General features: G+C 43.4%; 1 protein-coding gene across 2 annotated transcripts in view; it reads left to right on the forward strand.

Annotated features, from left to right (window-relative positions):
* Positions 1-10,343, forward strand: part of lrrc52 (leucine rich repeat containing 52) — a 33,992-nt gene extending 23,649 nt beyond the window's left edge. For both annotated transcript variants that reach the window (XM_029707403.1, XM_029707404.1), the window contains one exon: positions 9,447-10,343. In XM_029707403.1, coding sequence (XP_029563263.1) covers positions 9,447-9,775 — 329 coding nt within the window. In that variant the 3' untranslated portion in view covers positions 9,776-10,343. The remainder of the gene's footprint in view (positions 1-9,446) is intronic.
* The last annotated feature ends 13,661 nt before the right edge of the window (positions 10,344-24,004 follow it).

Consider the following 24,004-nt stretch of genomic DNA (forward strand, 5'->3'; position numbering starts at 1 on the left):
ACTGGGTTATTCACCATCCCTTTATATGCTGCATACTTCTGGGCATATATTTACAAGGTATCAAAGACTATGAGTGCTGATCTACGGTCACTTTTGATTTTCAGATCATAAAAAATAAGACGGGGGGGGCATATCAAGCGTCTCAAAGTAGGGATTATATCGGGTGCATAAAAAAAGTGGAACAGTCCATTTTTACAGTTTTTCTTTTTTTATGTTAGTCTAAATTCTGCATGCTATTTGGTTAACAACACTGAACAAAAATATAAACACAACATGTAAAGTGTTGGTCCCATGTTTCGTGAGCTGAAATAAAAGATCCCAGAAATGTTCCATACGCACAAATATCTTATTTCTCTAAAATGTTGTGCACATTTTATATCCCTGTTCGTGAGCATTTCTCCTTTACCAAGATAATCCATCCACCATGACAGGTGTGGCATATCAAGAAGCTGATTAAACAGCATGATCATTACACCGGTGCACCATGTGCTGGGGACAGTAAAAGGCCAGTCTTAAATGTGCAGTTTTGTAACACAACACAATACCACAAATGTCTCAAGCTTTGGGAGAGTGCAATTGTCATGCTGACTGCAGGAATGTCCACCAGTGCTGTTGCCAAGTAATTTAATGTTAATTTCTCTACCATTAGCCACCTCCAACATCATTTTAGAGAATTTGTCAGTACGTCCAACCGGCCTCACAACCGCATTGTGAACAGAGTGCCCCATGGTGGCAGTGGGGTTATGGTATTGGCAGGCATAAGCTATGGACAACGACACAATTGCATTTTATTGATGGCAATTTTGAATGCACAAAAATACCGTGACAAGATCCTGAGGCCCAACAGATGCATAACTATATTTCCAGTCATGTGAAATCCACAGATTAGGGCCTAATGAATTTATTTCAATTGACTGATTTCCTCATGTGAACTTTAACTCAGTAAAATTGAAGAAATGATTGAATGTTGCGTTTATATTTTTGTTCAGTATATTTTACCAACTATTTAGCAGTCTTATGGCTTGGGGGTAGAAGCTGTTCAGGGTCCTGTTGGTTCCAGACTTGGTACATTGGTTCCGCTTGCCGTGCGGTAGCAGAGAGAACAGTTTATGACTTGGGTGGCTGGAGTCTCTGACAATTTTTAGGGCCTTCCTCTGACACTGCTTGGTATAGAGATCCTTGATGGCAGAGAGCTCGGCCCCAGTGATGTACTGGGCCATATGTATTACCCTCTGTTGCGCCTTGCAGTTGGATGCCAAGCAGTTGCCATACCAAGCAGGGAAGCAGCCCGTCAATATGCTCTCAATGGTGCATTTTCTTGCTCTCTTCACAACTGTGTTGGTGTGTATGGACCATGATAGATCCTTAGTGATGTGGACACTGAGAAACTTGAAGCCTCAACCCGCTTGACCCTCCGTCATGGGTGAACATGGAGTACATGAGGGGACTAAGCACTCACCCCTGAGGGGCCCCCGTGTTGAGGGTCAGCGTGGTGATGTGCTGTTCCCTACCCTAACCCTCTGGGGGCAGTCCCGGATCCAGTTGGTAGAGGGAGGTTTTCAGTCCCAGGGTCCTTAGCTTAGTGATGAAATTAGAGGGTACTATGGTGTTGATCAATGAGCTATAGTCAATGAACAGCTTCCTCACATAGGTGTTCCTCTTGTCTGGGTGGGAAAGTGCAGTGTGGAATACAATAGAGATTGCGTCATCTGTCGATCTGTTGGGGCAGTACACGAATTGGTGTGAGTCCCGGGTGTCTGGCTGCAGAGCCGAAGATTGCATGTTCCATCCCACATATTCTTTAACCATGTTTCTTTTTTTACTTTATATGTTGACAATCTGCACTTGAATTCTAAAACATATGGTTGTGTTTGTAATGTTCAAATGTCCTATGAATGAACTTAAAATGCTATGTGTCTATATCACCTACAATACAGTCCTCAAATGTCAATTGCCAATAATCTGGAGAGAAACATTGGGAATGTATTCCAAACTGCTTTGAGGAGCTACACATTTGCATGCTGAGAATGTTGTGGTAATATTAGGTCAAACTTACAGTGCATACAGAAAGTATTCAGACCCAGTCCCCTTTTCTACATTTTGTTACGTTATAGCCTTATTCTAAAATTGATTCAATTATATTTTTTCCTTATCAATTTACACACCATGCCCCATAATGACAAAGCGAAATGGGTTTGAGACATTTTTGCAAATTTATAAAAAATAATAAACCTTATTTACATAAGTATTCAGACCCTTTACTCAGTACTTCTGAATACTTTTCGAATGCACTGTAAATATAACATTTTCTAAATGTTGTTGAAATGTCCTGTGAATCTCCAAGACAGCTGAAAATGTATATTGCTTGAACATCAATAGAATATTGTGTTTAACCTAAAGCAAATATGCTATGAATGTCATAAAAACTGACTTGTTTGGAAATTGTGCTACATTGGGGGAATGTTCTGCAACATCCCAGACAACTCCCGTAACTTAACTCAATATTCTGGGAACCTTAAAGAACTTAGACCAGGTGTTCTTTTTAAAAATATATATTTTATTTAATATTTTATAAACAATACAAAACATATAGATACAAACGACAATATCAAGTACATCTCACCTGCCCAGACCCACTAGCACACCCCCCCCCTTCTCCAGCTCCCACATCACCTTCCGCCACATGGCCTGAAACGGCACCGTTTGTTTTCTCTCCATAGCACAAGCACTTGAAATATTGAAATAATAAATCATTCGATTTTTCCATTGTGTTAATGATGGCAGATTGATTAATTTTCACGTTTTTAATATACGTTTTTTCAAGATGAGTGAAGAGGAAATCATCCAACCCATCGGGTATATCTTTACATTATGTCTGATGTATAATACATTCTATACATTAGTTTATACTGGACTAAGCTTACATTTTCTTTAACTGTCATTTTGTTAGTTATGCTGCAACTTTCCCTCCATCTTGTGCCAACATCAGTTATTTTTAAATCTTTGTTCCAATAGTTAATATTTTTTTTCTAAGAGATTGTCAGTTGGATATGCTCTCTGCAAGGTTTTCTATATCTTACCTATCATATGAACATCCTTTTCGGACTCAAATAGGACTTCCTCAAGGTTGCTCGGATGTCAAAAAGATTTCACATCTAAATGTCATGATATGGAACTTTTAAGTTGCATGTATTTGAGACTATCTATATTGGTCAGTCCAAAATTACTTTTTAATTATGTCATAGAAATAAATGTATTTCCTGTTACCAAGTAATTTATGCTTTCTATGCCTTTAGTTTTCCATGTGGACCAATTTATAGGTGAATTCTGAAAGCTATCCAATGATTGTTCCATAAAGTTGTGTTTTTCAGAAATGATTTGGGATCTTGTAGAATACATTTCATTTTCTCCCATATTGTTATAGTGAAATGTGTTCTAGGAACATTCTTGTAACATCAGGTGAATGTTTTTTGCAACCTAAAATAAACATTGTAGAATAATCTGCAAAACTGGACAGTTTTTGTGTTTTGGGAACATACTGTATCCTTTGCGATGTCCCCAGAATGTTCTCACCAGACTGTTCCCACAACCTAATGAAACATTCTGGGAGCCTTTAAAGAACAGATTAAATGGGTTCTAGGAATGTTCTTGCAACATCAGCACCACTAAACAGTTTTTGTGTTATGAGAACATTTGCTGAGACCTAACGAATGTTCTAAGAACTTTCACAGAACCAATTATGGTTTGCTAGATGAGTCATGTTAATAATGATACTACAGGGCTGAGGGGACAGGTGGCTCCTCTTGGATTGTATAGATAAAACATGTATGTAGATTGGTGTACAATTCAGTCTTTGATGTGAGTTACTAATTAACACTGCTTCTACTTCTATTCAGGGTCAGCCATCCAACCATACTATGGTAATGATGATTAATAGTATAGTCCAGTCCTGTCACAGCTTTCCAGTAGGGTATGAGTAAATTGAGGCCCTGGAAAGATGACTCTCTCTCTCTAACCTGTGCTGTGGTTTTCAGTGGTGTGAAGATAGAAGAGGAGTCTGACAGTCACTCTAACTGGTGTTGTGTTTTAGCAGTAGTATGGAGTAGCTGAAAGCCTCTTCAGTGTGGGAGCTGTTGTATAAGTCAGTCTCCTCATGGTTGTGTTATAAAGAGATACTGACAGTGAAGCACCCACAGTGGTTTGCTTCATTCTCTACGTGGGCAGAGATTGACAGAGAGAGCTAGAGAGATTGACAGAGAGAGCTAGACAGACAGACAGACAGAACTAGACAGACAGACAGACAGAACTAGACAGACAGACAGACAGAACTAGACAGACAGACAGACAGAACTAGACAGACAGACAGAACTAGACAGACAGACAGAACTAGACAGACAGACAGAACTAGACAGACAGACAGACAGACAGAACTAGACAGACAGAACTAGACAGACAGACAGACAGAACTAGACAGACAGACAGACAGAGAGAACTAGACAGACAGACAGACAGAGAGAACTAGACAGACAGACAGACAGAGAGAACTAGACAGACAGACAGACAGAGAGAACTAGACAGACAGACAGACAGAGAGAACTAGACAGACAGACAGAGAGAACTAGACAGACAGACAGACAGAGAGAACTAGACAGACAGACAGACAGACCGACAGACAGAACTAGACAGACAGAACTAGACAGACCGACAGACAGAACTAGACAGACCGACAGACAGAACTAGACAGACCGACAGACAGAACTAGACAGACAGACAGACAGAACTAGACAGACAGACAGACAGACAGACAGAACTAGACAGAAAGAGAGAGAGATGAAGAGACAAAGAAAAACAGACAGAGGGAGACTGAAACAGACAGTGGACCATCCATTCTGGGGCGTCTGTTTGTAATGAAGATGAGATGGGCCAGTTGAGTGGTGGCTGTTATGTGATGTGGGGGTAAGGGGGCACAGCAATCCCGTCTCCCCCAGGGCTGAAGCAGGCGTGTGTGTGCATGCAAGAGATGATGGGTTGTCAACCGGACAAGGCCCCTCACAGATTATGACAGAGTGATGCGAGGGACAGTCATGTGATCTAATACACACTGGAGAGAGATGGCGAGAATGGGGGAGAGGGGAGGGAGGGAGAAGGAGAAAGTGAAAGGGGATGAGATGAGGGAGAGAGGAAGATCCATAAAGAGCCGGTGTGAGTGCAGGTTTTTGCTCCAGCCAAAGAAGTAACCCTGCAATGAATGTTACAGTTCCATTACTATGTCAATCATCTGATCGGTTCACAATCAATAACAAGTTGCGGAATGACAAAGGACCAAAACCATACCGTGAGCTGCAACTACTAATCTTGGACATTTGCTCCGGGCCAACTGAGCTGAGTTGGTCTACCTCGTATTTGTCTGTGTGGTGTGCCGGGGCAAGGTAAGGACTAAGCACATCCTGCCTAATCAGAATAAGGACTTGCATAATGTTGCCTAGCTAACTCAACGTCATCATGTGCCAGTCTATTTCTGCCCAGACAGGGAAAGCTTAGGTTACAATCCGTGTCTGATCTGCTGTGTCGGATCCTGACCTGCATTAACCTCAGAGCACGTCCCTGACACATACATGCACAGATGTACTATACATACACACACACACATATACACACACACACACACACACACACACACACACACACACACACACACACCTGTCCAACCAGAGATATTAGACGCCTTGTTGGATATAGGATGCATTTAGGTTGGATATGATAGATGTCCTTGATTAACCATTTAAATATACTGCTCAAAAAAATAAAGGGAACACTTAAACAACATATCCTAGATCTGAATGAAAGAAATAATCTTATGAAATACTTTTTTCTTTACATAGTTGAATGTGCTGACAACAAAATCACACAAAAATAATCAATGGAAATCCAATTTATCAACCCATGGAGGTCTGGATTTGGAGTCACACTCAAAATTAAAGTGGAAAACCACACTACAGGCTGATCCAACTTTGATGTAATGTCCTTAAAACAAGTCAAAATGAGGCTCAGTAGTGTGTGTGGCCTCCACGTGCCTGTATGACCTCCCTACAATGCCTGGGCATGCTCCTGATGAGGTGGCGGATGGTCTCCTTAGGGATCTCCTCCCAGACCTGGACTAAAGCATCCGCCAACTCCTGGACAGTCTGTGGTGCAACGTGGCGTTGGTGGATGGAGCGAGACATGATGTCCCAGATTTTTTATTTTTATTTTTTATTTCACCTTTATTTAAGATGTGCTCAATTGGATTCAGGTCTGGGGAACGGGCGGGCCAGTCCATAGCATCAATACCTTCCTCTTGCAGGAACTGCTGACACACTCCAGCCACATGAGGTCTAGCATTGTCTTGCATTAGGAGGAACCCAGGGCCAACCGCACCAGCATATGGTCTCACAAGGGGTCTGAGGATCTCATCTCGGTACCTAATGGCAGTCAGGCTACCTTTGGCGAGCACATGGAGGGCTGTGCGGCCCCCCAAAGAAATGCCACCCCACACCATGACTGACCCACCGCCAAACCGGTCATGCTGGAGGATGTTGCAGGCAGCAGAACGTTCGCCACGGCGTCTCCAGACTCTGTCACGTCTGTCACATGCTCAGTGTGAACCTGCTTTCATCTGTGAAGAGCACAGGGCGCCAGTGGCAAATTTGCCAATCTTGGTGTTCTCTGGCAAATGCCAAACGTCCTGCACGGTGTTGGGCTGTAAGCACAACCCCCACCTGTGGACGTCGGGCCCTCATACCACCCTCATGGAGTCTGTTTCTGACCGTTTGAGCAGACACATGCACATTTGTGGCCTGCTGGAGGTCATTTTGCAGGGCTCTGGCAGTGCTTCTCCTGCTCCTCCTTGCACAAAGGCGGAGGTAGCTGTCCTGCTGCTGGGTTGTTGCCCTCCTACGGCCTCCTCCACGTCTCCTGATGTACTGGCCTGTCTCCTGGTAGCGCCTCCATGCTCTGGGCACTACGCTGACAGACACAGCAAACCGTTCTTGCCACAGCTCACATTGATGTGCCATCCTGGATGAGCTGCACTACCTGAGCCACTTGTGTGGGTTGTAGACTCCGTCTCATGCTACCACTAGAGTGAAATCACCTCCAGCATTCAAAAGTGACCAAAACATCAGCCAGGAAGCATAGGAACTGAGAAGTGGTCTGTGGTCCCCACCTGCAGAACCACTCCTTTATTGGGGGTGTCTTGCTAATTGCCTATAATTTCCACCTGTTGTCTATTCCATTTGCACAACAGCATGTGAAATTTATTGTCAATCAGTGTTGCTTCCTAAGTGGACAGTTTGATTTCACAGAAGTGTGATTGACTTGGAGTTACATTGTGTTGTTTAAGTGTTCCCTTTATTTTTTTGAGCAGTGTATATCCAGTTTATATGGAAGAGCTGATTGTGGATTTACACTATAATACATGCTACATGACTACTGAGGGCTACAGATATGACACTGTTAGTGACGTGATGGGGGTCAACTCTACAGTTAGTCTCTCTCTCTTCTCCTCTCCCATACTCAGGCAGGTCAAACGTGATACAAGTCAGTATTCGACGTCCATCCATGTCTGATGACGTTGGGAGATGACATGGAAACTGGCCACTAGGGGCAACAGTGAGCGCTATTATCCTTAAGTGGGGGTGGGGGGCATAAGCATCTGCCTCTGATTCCAAAGGTTGTGAGTTTGAATCCAGCAATACAAAGTTGTTTTTGATATTTTAGTTTTTCGCCTATCCCAAACCTTCTGCCCAGACAGGGAAAGCTGAGGTTACCCTCCATGTCTGATCTGACCTGCTTAACCTTAAGAATTTGGAGTTTATGCCTAAACTTAACATTAAACACTTTGAGATTTGACATTTGGAACAGCTTCTAAATTTGACATTTGACAAAAATGGATCAACGTCTAATTCTGACGTAAGACTATGAGAGCTGGTAGCATGTACTATCTCTCCATCTGAAATACTGGCCGAGCTTGTGTGATTCATAAACTAATATCTGTCCATCTCTCTTTCTGTCTCTCTTTCTCTCTCTTTCTCTCCATCATTCACCCCCTCCTTAAGACCTCTGTCGTTATTGGAAGAGGAGTGCAATTTAATTAACATCATTAACAGTATGAATCCATCAGTGCCCCGTTCACAGCCAGACACGCACGCACGCACGCAGACATGAACACACGGACACATGCCCTCAGGCACGCATATGTGCATGCACGCACACACACACACACACATACACACACACACACACTTTAATGTCTAGGAAGAACAAAATAAAAGTTCTGTCTTCTTTTTTAGAAAGGACAAGTAAATGCAATTCAACATGAGAAAGGGATAGTGGAGGGAGGAGAGATGGAGGGAGGGAGGGGGATTGAGAGAGAGATGAAATTATGAGGCAGTGCATATCCAGTTCTCTCTGGATATCCAGTCTTCCTCATCTGACACCTTCCCACTCTCTCCCTCCCCTCTCTGGGAGGATCAGCCAGTGACAGAGGTGACCCAGTCTGTAGGGTCTCCTCTCTCCTCACACGTCATTGTCTGTAATGGTTTGATTGACAATGGCAGTAGCCTCTTAGCTTAACTTGTGATGAGCAGTAGGATGAAGTCAATTATACACACTGATTTAAGGTCAGAAAAAAATGTAATGACGAGAGAATAAGAGCGAGAGAGAGAGAGAGAGAGAGAACAAGTTAAAGAGCAAGAGAGAACTGGTGTTTAATTTGTCTCTGCTCATTTTCATCTTTTTTAATTAGAAGCCAGCTGTTAACAGATGCCAAGAGAAGGAAAACAACACTATCTGTCCTTGGAGATGTCTTGTGTTTCTATGAAGCCTGGTCGTGTGTGTGTGTGTGTCTGTGTGTGTGTGTGCTGAGCATTCTAATATGTCTGTGTCCTAGATGTGTCCCAGACCTGCATTACCCTGAGGAAATCTATAGTGTCTACAGATCATTTATCACTAAGGTTATTACAGCTTTGTGTGAGTGAGTATGCTGCATTGTGGTCATTTCTATTATTTCCCCCCTCTCTCTCCCTTCTACGTCCAACAAGCTCTCACAGTCTCACTTCAGAATTAGACGTACATCCATGTTACTCAAACTTCAAATGTCGTAGTGGTTAAGTTTAGGCATTAACTCTGAATGGTTAAGGTAAACGTTAAGGTTTGGGATAGGCTTAAAACAGCTTTCTATCCCTGAATTCGAACTTGCATCTTGCATCCGCCATCCCTGTCCACAACGCCCTAGCAAAACCAAAACCTACTTGAAGGTAACAGCGCTCACTGTTGCTCCTATTGGCCAGGGGCACTAGGGAAGGAGGGATTTTCTTCCGAAGTGGGTCAGACAACTAAATCTCTCTTTTCTCTCCTTCTCTCTAGATGGCTAACTCTTTCTTTCTTGTCTCTCTCCCTCTCTGTAGACGAGGGCCAGACAGTGTGCCAGGGGCCTCCAGAGCTGTCTGGGCAACGGCTGGCTGAAGTGGGCATGCAGCTGAGGGCAGACTGCCACCAGGGCCTGGGCTACTGGGACTACCTGTTCTTCATCGCTATCGGCTTCGTCATCTTCAGCGCCGGTACCGTGTCGGCATGGGTGATGGGCGTCCTCATGGTGCTGTACGAGAGATACAACAAGAGGAAGGGGGAAGACATGGACAGTGATGACGAGGAGGAGAGACATATGGGGGGAGGGATGATGGGGGGAGGGAATCAGGGGAATGGGGATGTGAATAAGCCTGGCATGCAGGTGTGATTGAGTTATGAGGAGGAGGGGGAGAGGAAGAGGGGATGGGACTCTGAACAGCCGGAAGAGCAGAGGCGAAAAGGGCAGAAGAGGAAGAAGAGAGGATACATTAGGAAGAGCTATGGAGTGATGGAAGAGGAAGAAGAGAGGATACATTAGGAAGAGCTATGGAGTGATGGAAGGACACTGAAGAAAAGAAGAAGAATGGAGTAATTTGAATAAAGGACACTGGGACCTTGGACTCGAGAAAGACAGTCCTGTTCTGACTGGGTGTCTCTGAGTGGGAGAAAACAGGACAGACATTTTACCCCGTGTGTGTGTGTGTGTGTGTGTGTGTGTGTGTGTGTGTGTGTGTGTGTGTGTGTGTGTGTGTGTGTGTGTGTGTGTGTGCGCCCATGTGAGAGAGAGCAATAAGGGGAAATAGGCCTTCCACTTCAGGACTACAGAGTGACTTCTGAACTATTAAGAGCAATAAGCCCCCCACTGTTACATCACACACTCATCACAGATGCTAAGAGCTGGTTTCTCTGGTAAATCAAAAAGACCCTGGAATTGTGAATAAACCCGTACACACACACAGTTTGTAAGTCTACAGTATGTTAATATTGTAGTTCTGCCCAGAGTTAGCTATGGTAACTGGGTCAGAACCATTACACAACATCCCTCTCACCAGGGGGAACAAGTGATTCATAGGTCTAGACAAACCCTGCCCCTCCTCTGTCTCCCCCCTCTCTCCCTTCTGTCCACCTCAAACTCTTTAGCACAGAGCATACACATGAGAGCAGTGTGTGTGTGAGCCAGGTTATTTCCAGTGTAGTTGATGAGAGCAGCAGTGTGTGTGTTAGCCAGGTTATTTCCAGTGTAGTTGATGAGAGCAGCAGTGTGTGTGTTAGCCAGGTTATTTCCAGTGTAGTTGATGAGAGCAGCAGTGTGTGTGTGAGCCAGGTTATTTCCAGTGTAGTTGATGAGAGCAGCAGTGTGTGTGTGTGAGCCAGGTTATTTCCAGTGTAGTTGATGAGAGCAGCATTGTGTGTGTGTGAGCCAGGTTATTTCCAGTGTAGTTGATGAGAGCAGCAGTGTGTGTGTTAGCCAGGTTATTTCCAGTGTAGTTGATGAGAGCAGCAGTGTGTGTGTGAGCCAGGTTATTTCCAGTGTAGTTGATGAGAGCAGCAGTGTGTGTGTGAGCCAAGTTATTTCCAGTGTAGTTGATGAGAGCAGCAGTGTGTGTGTGAGCCAGGTTATTTCCAGTGTAGTTGATGAGAGCAGCAGTGTGTGTGTGAGCCAGGTTATTTCCAGTGTAGTTGATGAGAGCAGCAGTGTGTGTGTTAGCCAGGTTATTTCCAGTGTAGTTGATGAGAGCAGCAGTGTGTGTGTGAGCCAGGTTATTTCCAGTGTAGTTGATGAGAGCAGCAGTGTGTGTGTTAGCCAGGTTATTTCCAGTGTAGTTGATGAGAGCAGCAGCAGTGTGTGTGAGCCAGGTTATTTCCAGTGTAGTTGATGAGAGCAGCAGTGTGTGTGTGAGCCAGGTTATTTCCAGTGTAGTTGATGAGAGCAGCAGTGTGTGTGTGAGCCAGGTTATTTCCTGTGTAGTTGATGAGAGCAGCAGTGTGTGTGTGAGCCAGGTTATTTCCAGTGTAGTTGATGAGAGCAGCAGTGTGTGTGTTTATATGTGGGCGTAGAGCATTGGGATGATGGCAGCACTACGTTTCACTGGGTGGGTAATTTGTAATCACACTCCGTGTCCCTGCCTACTGAGACACATCCACACTGACACACATGCACTCCTCTCAAGGGCACAGCTAAAGTCAGGCCCTCAGGCCTGGGAACATTAACACCCCTCTTTCCATCCGTCTTTCCATCTCTCTCTTCATCCCTCTCTCCATCCCTCCACACGCAGGAGATGAGTCCATAGCTGTCACTACATGCACCCACACATGCGAACAAGCAGGCACTCAAGTAAGTAGAGTAAGTACACTCATGCACACACACTGACACACACACACAAACATACGCACACATGCACAGACACAGATACACAGCTCAATTGTCAAAGCTTTAGCTGGTCAATGTCAGATGATAGATTTATGAGCAGCTAAACCGTCTCAGCAGACTCACAGCCTCAGGACAGATGAGACTGCTGTTAAGGTGTCTGTTCCATGTATTGGGGGGCTGTTTTTATGTTGACAGGGCCAGAAGGGGTACGTGTTAACTCGTGAGAGGACAGAGCACACAGTGTGTGTGTGTGTGTGTGTGTGTGTGTGTGTGTGTGTGAGGGTTCTCTCTCGGTTGCAGAACTGTTGTTGCGCAGTGAGTCGCCAAGGGCAATGTACTAGAATCTTGCTGATGTCAGCAACTGACCAATAAGAGTATCCTCTGGCACCTGAGGCCCCCTTTCATCCCCCGAGAGCTCTGTGTGTCTGTGTGTGTGTGTGCATACTGTGACCTCAGCCAAGGTCCTGTGAGTGTATCATTGTGTGTGGCTCTTGCTTCTGGTTGACTCAGGGGTGGGGGGGTTGGTATATTAAACAGCCATCAACGTTCATGCATTGTTGCAGAACGTCATGATCTTGCCATCAGATTAGGGCTGCATCTCAAGTCTACAGGGGCTTCCTCTACTTGTCTCCTCTCCTTCATATGCACTAGTGCTTCCCTAGGGCTTGAATTGAAGGAGACGAGACAAGAAAATAATCTTTAAACTGTAAACTTTTGCACCTGAGGAGAGCAGTCATAGAAACCGCTTACTGATAATAATAATAATAATAATAATAATATTAATATTAATCTTGTTCAGATCCGAGAGTAGAAAGAGAGAAGTAGACCTCCGTCTTAGCGCTGTCAGTGCCATCAATAATCTAGTGATAATGGTGAAATTATCCACAGTTACATACGTATCCTTAAAAATTGCCTTTAACAAATGACAAAAAAACTTTTCGTTGTGTTCAAATGTGTAGCATATTAAAAACTGTATAGCCTATTGTTTTATTGATTTTTACTTTCCTAAAACAATAATTGTCCAATTTACGGTTCAGCTGTCCCAGATTAGAGCACTAAATCCCCCAGGGCATTGCATGCAGACAGGCAAATACACCAAGGTGTCCACTGTGGATGAATATTCCAAAAATACATATAAAGGAAGAGAAGCTTAGGCCTAGCCTTAGAGAGACCGAGAAATGTTCCCGACACCGACATGCTTTCTTTATCCTTGTTAGATAGGCGTACAGAAGGAGGCTAATTGGTTCATATTTTTTTATAAAGATAAGCATTATATTGTTAGATTATAGGAGTAACTCTGGTAGTCCTAAAACTCTTCCTCAAGTTCAACTGTCGGAGAGAGTTGGAGCGCCGGTGCGTACTGCCTTCATAGCCCTGCAGTAGCTAAGCCTAATAATAGACATACCACACCAAACCTTCATAAAATACCAACAGGTTATTACATTGCGGGAACAATTTCAACAATTTTACTGAGTTACAGTTCATATAAGGAAATAAGTCAATTGAAATTAATTTATTAGGCCCTAATCTATGGATTTTACATGACTGGGCAGGGGAGCAGCCATGGGTGGGCCTGGGAGGGCATAGGCCCACCCACTTGGGAGCCAGGCCCAGCCAATCAGAATAAGTTTTTCCCGATAAAAGGGCTTTATTACAGACAGAAATACTCCTCAGTTTCATCAGCTGTCCGGGTGATTTGGTCTCAGACGATCCCGCCGGTGAAGAAGCCGGATGTGGTCCTGGGTTGGCGTGGTTACACTTGGTTTAATCAGCTTCTTGATGTGCCACACTTGTCAGGTGGATGAATTATCTTGACAAAGGAGAAATGCTCACTAACAGGGATGTAAACAAATTTGTGCACAAATTTTGAGAGAAATTAGCTTTTTGTGCTAATATTATGCTTTTTTTGTCTTTTATTTCAGTCGGTAATTCAACACAAGCACACCACACACACATCAGGGGATCACAGAGCTGGTCACACAGACGCATACTAGGGGGCCTTGCTTCACAGATCTCTGTCCCATAATGAGCTGGTCCAGACAGAGATGACTGTGCGGACGTGAGGAGACACCCGGGGGAGAGCCGGTGTATGTGTTTGTTTTTTGTGTGTCCAGTCTATTCTGGAGAGTTCCGGTTTCAGGCAGTCCACTGAACCATTATCATACAAGTTGGATACACACACATTGCTAGCGTCTGGGTAGGCTCGGAGAGAAGAGCAGGCTCAGAGATAACACGTGCATTTCTCTCTCTCTACTTCCCAGTGCCATTCTCTCACATCTGCTACTGTGAGGCTCTAATCTCTCACACCCATCTCTCTCTCTCTATCCCTCACTATCTCTCCTTCTGTGTTCATCTCTGTCTCTCTCCATAACTGGGGGCAGAGTTGTACTCAACAACACATCTGTGTGTGTGTGTGTTTTTGGTTTTACTGTCCTTGTGTGGACCAGAAGTCCTTACAAGAATAGTAAACAAGAAAAAGTGGAGACATTTTGGTCCCCACAAGGAAAAAAGGCTATTTTAGACTTACGGCTTAGGTTTAGGGTTACGATTACGATTACGATTAGGGTTAGGAGTTAGAGTTTGTGGTTAGGGTTAGGGTTAGGTTTAGGGTTAGGGAAAATAGGATTTTGAATGGAAATCAATTGTTTGGTCCACACAAGGATAGTAAAACAAACGCATGTACGTGTGTTAGCTCCAAGGACAGTATCAGAGCGTGAGTATAAAGCACAGAAACCCTCTAATGCAATAAGTCAATTACTCATCCTGCCACACACACACACACACACACGTCATCATCAAGGAGGGGGAAAGCTAAACACAACTATTGATCTTGTCCACACACACTTCTATGGTGACTCTACGTTCAGCACACATACACTTTGCACAGCATACCAGTCAGACATTGTACTGAGTACAGGAAAATGTAGTTGTCTGCAGTAATCCTTTTGATTGCGTGTCCTTGGATGGGCCTCAGTGGAGAAAGGGGAAGAAGGGAGAGAGAGAGAGAGAGGGAAAAGGAGAGATGAGAGGAACCACTATAAAATTGACTTCACAATATATATGCTGTAGGAATGAAAAAGTGAAATGAATGTCCATTATCTAGAAGTGTTTTTCAACTAAATGATATGATTTCATGAAATTGCACATTTGGTTTGTATGGTGTGAACCTGAGTATGGAGAGGAAGAGAGAGAGAGAGAGAGGGCTGCCCCTTCAACTGCTAACACCACAATGGTTATTTGACAGGCTTACAGAATCTTCTTGTTACTGGCAATGTACAACCTGTACACACTCTGTCCTTACCAGTAGAAACCAGTACCCCCCCCCCCCCCCCCCACACACACACACACACACACCACACTACTACTGTATGACTCTACACATGACTGTCTTTTGTCTACAGCAGTTCCAGCTATTTAAAACTGCAGTAACTTATATTAAGTCATATTGTATCTTTTACTGTTATTAAAGGATGTTTATGAACGTGTTTTCTTTTTTCCCTTTGTGGATTCTGTCGTTTCTTAACTTGAATATGAAACTACCACTATGGCAGCCCAATATGGCAGGGAGAGAGGGAGAGAACAGTGGGCAGAGGCGTGATTGATTTAGCCTTTTAACACCCTGGTACTGGAGAGTGTTAGAAATGTGGAGGGAGGGGAGGGAGGGGAGGGGGGACGGGACGGGAGGGGAGGGGGGGACGAGGGAGAGGGAGAGAAGGGGTCTGATGAACAAGGGAGAGAGAAAATTGGAGAGAACAAGAGGCAGAAGGGATGTAGAGAGAAAGAGAGGGAGAGAGAGAGCTGGGTATTGGCTGCTCTCTGCCTTCATAATAATCATAAAGTAGGTGAGAGGAGCTGTTGTCCTCTGTCTCTACACTCATCCCTCTCCCCATCCTTATCTCTATCTTCCCCTCTCTCTGTACTTCTCACACTCCCTGTCTTTCTTCTCCTGCTCTCTCGTACTCTATATGTGTCTGTATTGATACCTTTACTGCACCAAAGGGATTCTCCATCACATTATAAACCCAGTCACCCCTTATCTCTTCTCCCTCTCCCTCGCTCTCTTTATCTCTCTCTCTTTCTCTCTTTCACCCCAGTCATTTGGACCTTATTTAGACTTCTGGGTCCCCCTCCCTCCCTACACTTTTCAGCCTTCTCTCTCTCTCTCTCTCCACCTGTCTGGCAGCATCTGTATTTTTATTATCTAGCGTCACCTGCTCCAGGATGGGTCAGACACTGCAGTGGAGCCTCCTCCATCCTCACACACACACACCCAACCGCACACACGCGTGAACACACACACACACACCCAATCGCGCGGACACGCACACCACACAATGTGAAGTATCTGCAATCCTCTTACACACACTCTCTCCACTGTGCAGTATACACAGCCATCCTTTTTCCCTATTACGTGTGTGTGTCCACGCGATTGGGAGTGTGTGTGTCCACTCGTGTGTGCGGTTGGGTGTGTGTGTGTGTGTGTGTGTGTGTGTCGTGGCCCTATGTCAGTGTGTGATGTATCACTGAGGCTGTAGGCTGTAAAGGAGGAGAGAAGACCAGACATGACAAGCCAATGCCAGAACGCCAGGCCTGGGATGTGCTGTCAGATAATCATCATGCTCTTTATGCTCCCTGACAGCTGGATATGTCACCAGGGCAGAGACCCAAAACAATGCAGGGCTGCATCTCTATAGTCTAACATTCCTCTCCTCTCCCCTCTCCTCTAATTCCTTTACACTGGATCTGAAAGAACTGAACAGCAAAATCCTGGTAAGTACACCCATCAAATTGTTTTCTCCTTGCCTGGGTTTTCAGATCAGTGCAGGTGTAGGAGAGGAGATAAGAAGAGGAGATGAGGAGAACAGACCACTCTGGATAATGGACACCATCCCTGCTGTAGATTTGGAACAGCCCATCAGTAACCTGGTAGCCATTGACTCTCCATTAAACCCGAGGGGAGAGGGGACCGTGGCGAGTCAGTCATACTGCAGTGAGGGCTGGCATACAGCACCACAGGGTTATCTAGAAGCCCCACAAAATATTAAAATATACAGTGTTGTCATTCTAACTGCAGTAGGCTTTGTCATGCAGAGTGTGGGGGGGAGAAAGTTTGAGTTCGTTCTACTCTAACCCCATCCTGTTGTCCCAGCAGGATTCTTTCTCTCCTGTCTCCTGATTTAAATGTACATATCCTTCCTCCAGCAGACCGCCCATTCCGGGGTGTTACTGCACTCACAGACCTGCATTTCACAGGTAACATACACTAGCTAGGTGTCAAGCAGGAGAATTGTGGGAGGCTACTGACAGACAGAAACCAGCACCTGTAGAATGCATTTTCCCCCTGATTGCAGGAAAATACCTCTATGCAAAAGGGGCTGTTGAGCTGAGGAAGGTGAGCATGCCACAGATGGCATCATTACCATCATCATCATCATCATCATGGTGTCCCTCTGATCCTTATTATAGCAGCTCTGTCCTATTATAGAGCCTGTGTCCTACTGTGACCTCCGACTCATTATCATCACAGGACTCCCCCTGGGTCCCCTCTACCTCACCCGCCTCACCCCTCACCTTCTCCATACGCATGCACAAACACGCATCGCCGCCTCCTGCCTCCTCCCTGCCTTACCCTTATCCCTCTGTGTCCCCCATCATGCACGGACACAAGCGCACACACACTCACACACACTCACCTCCTCCTGCCTCCCTCTCTCAATTATATTGCAGGTTGGCTCGTGTCGACACCTTTCCAGATTTGGATGCCTTTGATTGAGAATTCCCCACCTCAATCTCCTCAGTTCCCATACTTAGCCCTCCCGAGGGCTCTCTGGAGCTACTCTGTCACACACACATAAGCACTCATGCACACACACCTTTCTGCTTCACTGTGACCTTAATGAGGACTAATTCTCTCTCTCTCTCTCTCTCTCTCTCTCTCTCTCTCTCTCTCTCTCTCTCTCTCTCTCTCTCTCTCTCTCTCTCTCTCTCTCTCTCTCTCTCTCTCTCTCTCAATTCAAGGGGCTTTATTGGCACGTTAACATATGTTAACATTGCCAAAGCAAGTGAAGTAGATAATAAACAAAAGTGAAATAAACAATAGAAATGAACCGTAAACATTACACTCGCAGAAGTTCCAATAGAATAAAGACATTTCAAATGGCATATTATGTCTATATACAATGTTGTAACGATGTGCAAATAGTTAAAGTACAAAAGGGAAAATAAATAAGCATAAATATGTGTTGTATTTACAATGGTGTTTGTTCTTCACTGGTTGACCTTGTGGCAACAGGTCACAAATCGTACTGCTGTGATGGCACACTGTGGTATTTTACACAGTAGATATGGGAGTTTATCAAAATTGGGTTTGTTTTTTTGAATTCTTTGTGGATCTGTGTAATCTGAGGGAGATATGTGTCACTAATATGTTCATACATTTGGGCCAAATAGCATTCTAGTTTGCTCAGTTTGTTTGTTAGCCTTCCCTGTAGCTCAGTTGGTAGAGCATGGTGTTTGCAACACCAGGGTTGTGGGTTTGATTCCCACGGGGGGCCAGCACAGAAAAAAATGTATGATATGTATGAAATTGTATGAAATGTATGCATTCACTACTGTAAGTCGCTCTGGATAAGAGTGTCTGCTAAAATGTTTGTTAATTCTTTCCAATGTGTCAAGTAATTATCTTTTTGTTTTCTCATGATTTGGTTGGGTCTAATTGTGTTGCTGTCCTGGGACTCTGTGGGGTCTTTTTGTGTTTGTGAACAGAGCCCCAGGACCAGCTTGCTTAGGGGACTCTTCTCCAGGTTCATCTCTCTGTAGGTGATGGCTTTGTTATGGAAGGTTTGGGAATCGCTTCCTTTTAGGTGGTTGTAGAATTTTACGGCTCTTTTCTGGATTTTGATAATTAGCGGTGTCGTGTCTTTGGTATCATTTAATTGAAGACTATTATTTTATCAAATCGATTCTCTGTAATTATTATTACGTGATTAAACAAACCATGTAAATGTAATTAACTAGGACGTTGGGGCACCAAGGAAAATCTTCAGATTACAAAGTTATAATTTTCCTAATATAACTCTTCAGATATTTTAATATCTGATCAATTAGTCTTCTAATGAATGAATTATTCTTTACCTCACGTTAGTCTCATTCCAAACGTTGTAAATTGTTGGTTATCTGCACGTACCCAGCCTTTACTATGAATCATCCATACACCAATTGTCTTAAACATTTATTTATTAACTAACTAAATAATCACAGAAATGCATAAACAAACAAACAGTAGATATGGTTACAAGGAAATGATAGGGGAGGTTCCCTAGTGGGCTAAGCCGATATGATGGCTTGGTGGACAAAGGGAAGTGGGTGTGGACTGAGAAGGGCGGGAAAGACAAAAGAGTCACTACACAGTTGATAATTATATTCATTTAAATGCTAATCCTTTGTACATGAATGCTCACTCATTCAGGAATAATTGCAATCAATATATATTTACGCCCAGTGTGTCGTCGTGATCTCTGTTGGAATCGTCCGTCTTTCTGTCGGAAAGTTTATCTGAGCGTCTCTCTGCTTCCCTGAGGTCTTTCGTGGTTAGAATGGATACCTCAGAGTACCATTCAGAAATGTTCTTATAGATAGATGTTTCAGTGGTTGTCGGTCTTCGCATCCCAGGTTGACATTATTTCTAGCTGCAGACTAGTAATTAGTATTTAAAATTTGCTCTTATTCTGTCAGGATCGATAGTCTCAGAGTTTAACCATTTCCACCCGTGTAGCCAATGCTCCACGTGGTATGGTTAGGAATTCAACAACCATTACAACCTTAGCGTAAACTGAGGTTTTTGTGGTCTCTACTCAAACCTTTGCCCCCTCAGCTGACCGAGGTATGTATGGTCTGAAGTGGGTTTCTTCAGGTGTGGGTTTTATTCGTAACAGTAGAAAAGGTCTGTCCCATGAGCCAGATCATGTCTGTGCTCACGGGGGCGGGCCAATGACTCAGTTAAACTTTAAAGGGAATACAATTCTCTCACATTAACCATTTAAAATCACATTACATCATTTCACAAATAGTTCTATCTTTACTCATTAATTTTATACAATAATTAGACGGAAACCTCATAATGGAGGTTCCTGTATAAACAGAGTTATGGTAATGTAGCTGTATTGTCTTTCATGAGGTCACAAACATGAAACAAATCGGACCGGGTCATAGCTGGCTTCTCCACCGACCGTTTACACATTCTCCAAACATGGATATTGTTCAGTTCTCAAGTTCTGCGATGTAGAAGAAGTTCCTTTGTTCTCTCTATGTGTCTCTTTCTGCATGGCCAGGCGGAGAGTCTCCTCCAGGAATTTACGACCTGAGATTACAGAACCTGGGTGTAGAAGAGGAGAGAGGGGGAAGTCACTAGCTATACCCAAAGTGGGCCACGTCATGACAGCAGGTATCGGCCTAATTCTGCTCTGCATGCATTATTTGGTGTTTTACGTTGTACACAGGATATTTTTGCAGAATTCTACATGCAGATTCTCAATTTGGTGTTGGCCCATTTTGTGAATTCTTGGTTGGTGAGCGGACCCCAGACCTCACAACCATAAAGGGCAATGGGTTCTATAACTGACTCAAGTATTTTTAGCCAGATCCTAATTGGTATGTCAAATTTTATGTTCCTTTTGATGGCATAGAAGGCCTTTCTTGCCTTGTCTCTCAGCTCGTTCACAGCTTTGTGGAAGTTACCTGTGGTGCTGATGTTTAAGCCGAGGTATGTATAGTTTTTTGTTTGTCTGTCTCTCTCCCTCTCTCGCACACTCTCTCTCTTTCTGTGTCTTCCTCTCTCTGTTGCTGTCTCTCTCTATCAAGAGATATCTCTCTCATTAAACATTTTCCTCAGTAGCCTACTGTATCTATGTGTGTCTTAATTCTCATCCATTTATGTTTGATTAATTCATGTCTCATCCATTTATGTTTGATTAATTCATGTCTGTCTCATGAACTTCTACTATTGACATTTAGATCGAGCGTGTTCTTAATGCACTGGTTAAATATACTAGGACAACAACAATACTGCTCATTACAAATTCATTCCACAACAGAATGCATTCAAAGCGAGCATTTTAAAAATAAAGTGACAAAGAACTGAAGGAAATTCAGTTTTTACCCTAGTTAAATAATGCCCTTTTTGTTGAAGAAAATTGTCAAATGAAATCACACTGCCAGATTATAATGAGTTTTATGGCATTTTTCCACAGATTTGAACTATTTTGCCCCATGAAAATGTCGCCCCAAATACACATCAGACACACAAAAAGTAAGTCCAGCCATGTCAGATGAAGAGAGAGAAAAAGAGAGAGACAGAGGTATAGAAGAGGTCCTGAGTGAGGAGGGTTGAGTGCTGAGAGAAGGGCCTGAGAGTCTGGGTCAAAATACAAAGATGAAAAGTAAATATTGTAAATGTGCTGCTGAGCCAGAAAGTCAGTGAGTTTAGGAATATACTGCTGTGTGATGGATGAAATATTGATGCACATGCACGTATGCATGCATGAACACAAACACACACAGAGAGAGCCAGGAATAGTGCTGTAGTGTGATGGATGGGCTCTTTATCATACAGGTGTAGTTTTACTCCTCCCAGAGGAGGCTGGATAAAGTGGCCATTTACAATCGTGAGCATATAACACACACACTAAATTGCAGCTAAGCTGGCACCTCTAAGGGTTTCACATCTGGACTCACATTATGGTGTTTGAGTGTATGTGTGTGTATGTGTGTGTTTGCCTAGACTGCACCGAGTGTCCTGCAGGACACTCACTGTAAAGTTTCCTCTCTGTTTCTCCCCATCCACCTCTGTCCTTCCCCCTTCTCTCTACCAGTCTCACTGACCAAACACACCTCCGGCCCATTTTCCCCCCACTCTTTTGCTCTCGGGCTCTCTCTCAATCTATATCTCCCTTTCTTTCTCTCTATCTCTCTCTGATAAGACTACTGCAGCTGCAAACATTCTAATTACAAGTGGCGACCTGTCATTCAGGGCAGGTGGGGCTTGAGACCCACATTTTTAGCAACAAAAAAAACAAACAACATTTTTTGGGGGGGGCTTGTCTGTTTTGCATGTTGCATTAATACATGTCACATATCAGTGGCAAACAATGTAAAAAAAATATATACATTATTGAGTTAATAAAGCCGCATACAAACATGGTCTCTTTTTTGTTTTCTTGAGTAAGGCAGCTCCAAAATGCAGGTGTTTCAGCCTAGCTCAGGGCTTTCTGTGGTGGTGGGGCGAGCCAACAGAAAATACAGAGTGTTGCACCATGATTGGCTCAGTGTTCCGTCACTCATGGGGACACTACGTCACCGCCAAGTCCAAGGGTTGACTTCAAAAATTCTATCCCCTTGGGTGCTGCCATAGAGTTACATTGGAAGTGCCCATCCAAGAAGGCTCAAGGTCATTTGCCACAGATAAAATGACATCAAATCACGTTATATGTACAGTAGCTTTGATTGGACTGATCATGTCAACATTGTACTTTCAAAATCTTAGCTAGCAGCCATCATCATGAATCAAGTCGACAATGTACTGGCAAATCATTATTAATCCTTGTCATATGAAGATAAGTAATGAAGAGAAATTATAGACAAAATGTATCAGTGCTCATCGGCCATTGGACATAAACATTACACAACAAGTTGGAAATCGCAAATTCTACAATGAGTGGTTTGGAAGGAATCAGTTATAGAGGCTGTGTGATCCCAAATCTGGGAATAAGGGGCTCTTTTCTAAGTTTAAAATGATAAACATTCAACATTGGCCATGCTGTCAATGAATCATGATTTGTGCCGCGCTCAAAACAACTGTTAACTCGGAACTGCAAAAACTTGACTTCAGTTCAAGTCAACTGGAAAGTCGGGAATAAACGAGCCCCGACTGGAAAAATGTGTTTTGAACAGTCATCCAGCCTCTTCCTAGAGCTACGACCTGAAGATCAATGATGTCATCATGATTCAATCTTGTTTTTTCAGAGATACCAGTTGTTTTGAAAACACTATAAATCCAGAGAATGCCAGACTTTGATGACAAACTTTGCCCACGAAGGACCGCCGTCCACCTTCCTGTTCAAGTGAGCACAGCACAACGAGGTGAGTCCAAAAAGATATTGTATTCCGCTGCATAAATGATGTAATATTCCAGGGAGATATGTATGCTGTAGCTAAGAAAGTAATACTAAGTGTATGTTGTTTAATAAGCTGTTAATAGCCCATGTGCCTCACCCTAGTCATTTGGTCTATTTACTCCTCTTAATTTCGCTTACTGTTCTGACTTGGTGGTGCACATGTAGCCTATAACCTGTTTTAGAGAAATGTAATCATAGAATATTGTAAGAGCTTTCATTGTCTGCTTATATGCCCCCTTTATTTATCCTACGGTTCTGACATAGTGTACAGGGAGAACACTGTAAGAATGACCCATGTTCTAAATTCTGTCGCTGTACATATCAAAAGTGCTGAACAAATAGTTATATTGACTACATCCATCGTCTCTCGCTCATTAATGTCTTAATCGAAATTACGTGTTGTCTCTTATCCGTTTGTCGTCCCCTTATGCCATAGTTTGTACATCTCAATTGTCATTAGAAACCACATTTGTTTAAGCAAGTCAGCCATATCAGCTATAGTTTTTTAAAAGGCAGTAAATGAGGCTGAATGAACTGTTTCGCTGCCAAACAAGGCTCTACTGATAACCAGGTGTAGCAGTGGTAAGATGTTGGGACTGCTGTTGGGCCAGCTTTACAATATGTACTGTAGGCCCAAACAGTTTGTGTGCACCGTTTGTCACCGTTATAGTGCAAGTAATGTATTGTTTAGTGTTGTGTTGTGTAGTGCAATTAATGTATTGTTTAGTGGCTTTGCTGGCATCAAGATTTACATGCCACTGCTTATTACTCACCTCATTATTGTAATTCATACCAATGACTGCAGATAATGCACCAACCCAGTCTACCACCGTTATTGTTGCTCACGTTCTTCAGTTTTATTTTTGTGTCTTTTACTTTAGTTTTTTTACAGCAGCTTCAAACAGCTGAAAATACAATATTTTTGGTTATGGAAAATAGGTTTCACAGTGGTTTAGATAGTATAGTGTAGAGAATCATTGTACTATCTTATTTTGTCATAAAAACTGAAATTAGGCAAACTATTAGAGTTTTAGCAATCAGGAAATTACAGAGCGATTTATGTATAGTGCAACTT

Source organism: Salmo trutta, chromosome 22, assembly GCF_901001165.1.
Source record: "Salmo trutta chromosome 22, fSalTru1.1, whole genome shotgun sequence".
Taxonomy (NCBI): Eukaryota; Metazoa; Chordata; class Actinopteri; order Salmoniformes; family Salmonidae; genus Salmo; species Salmo trutta.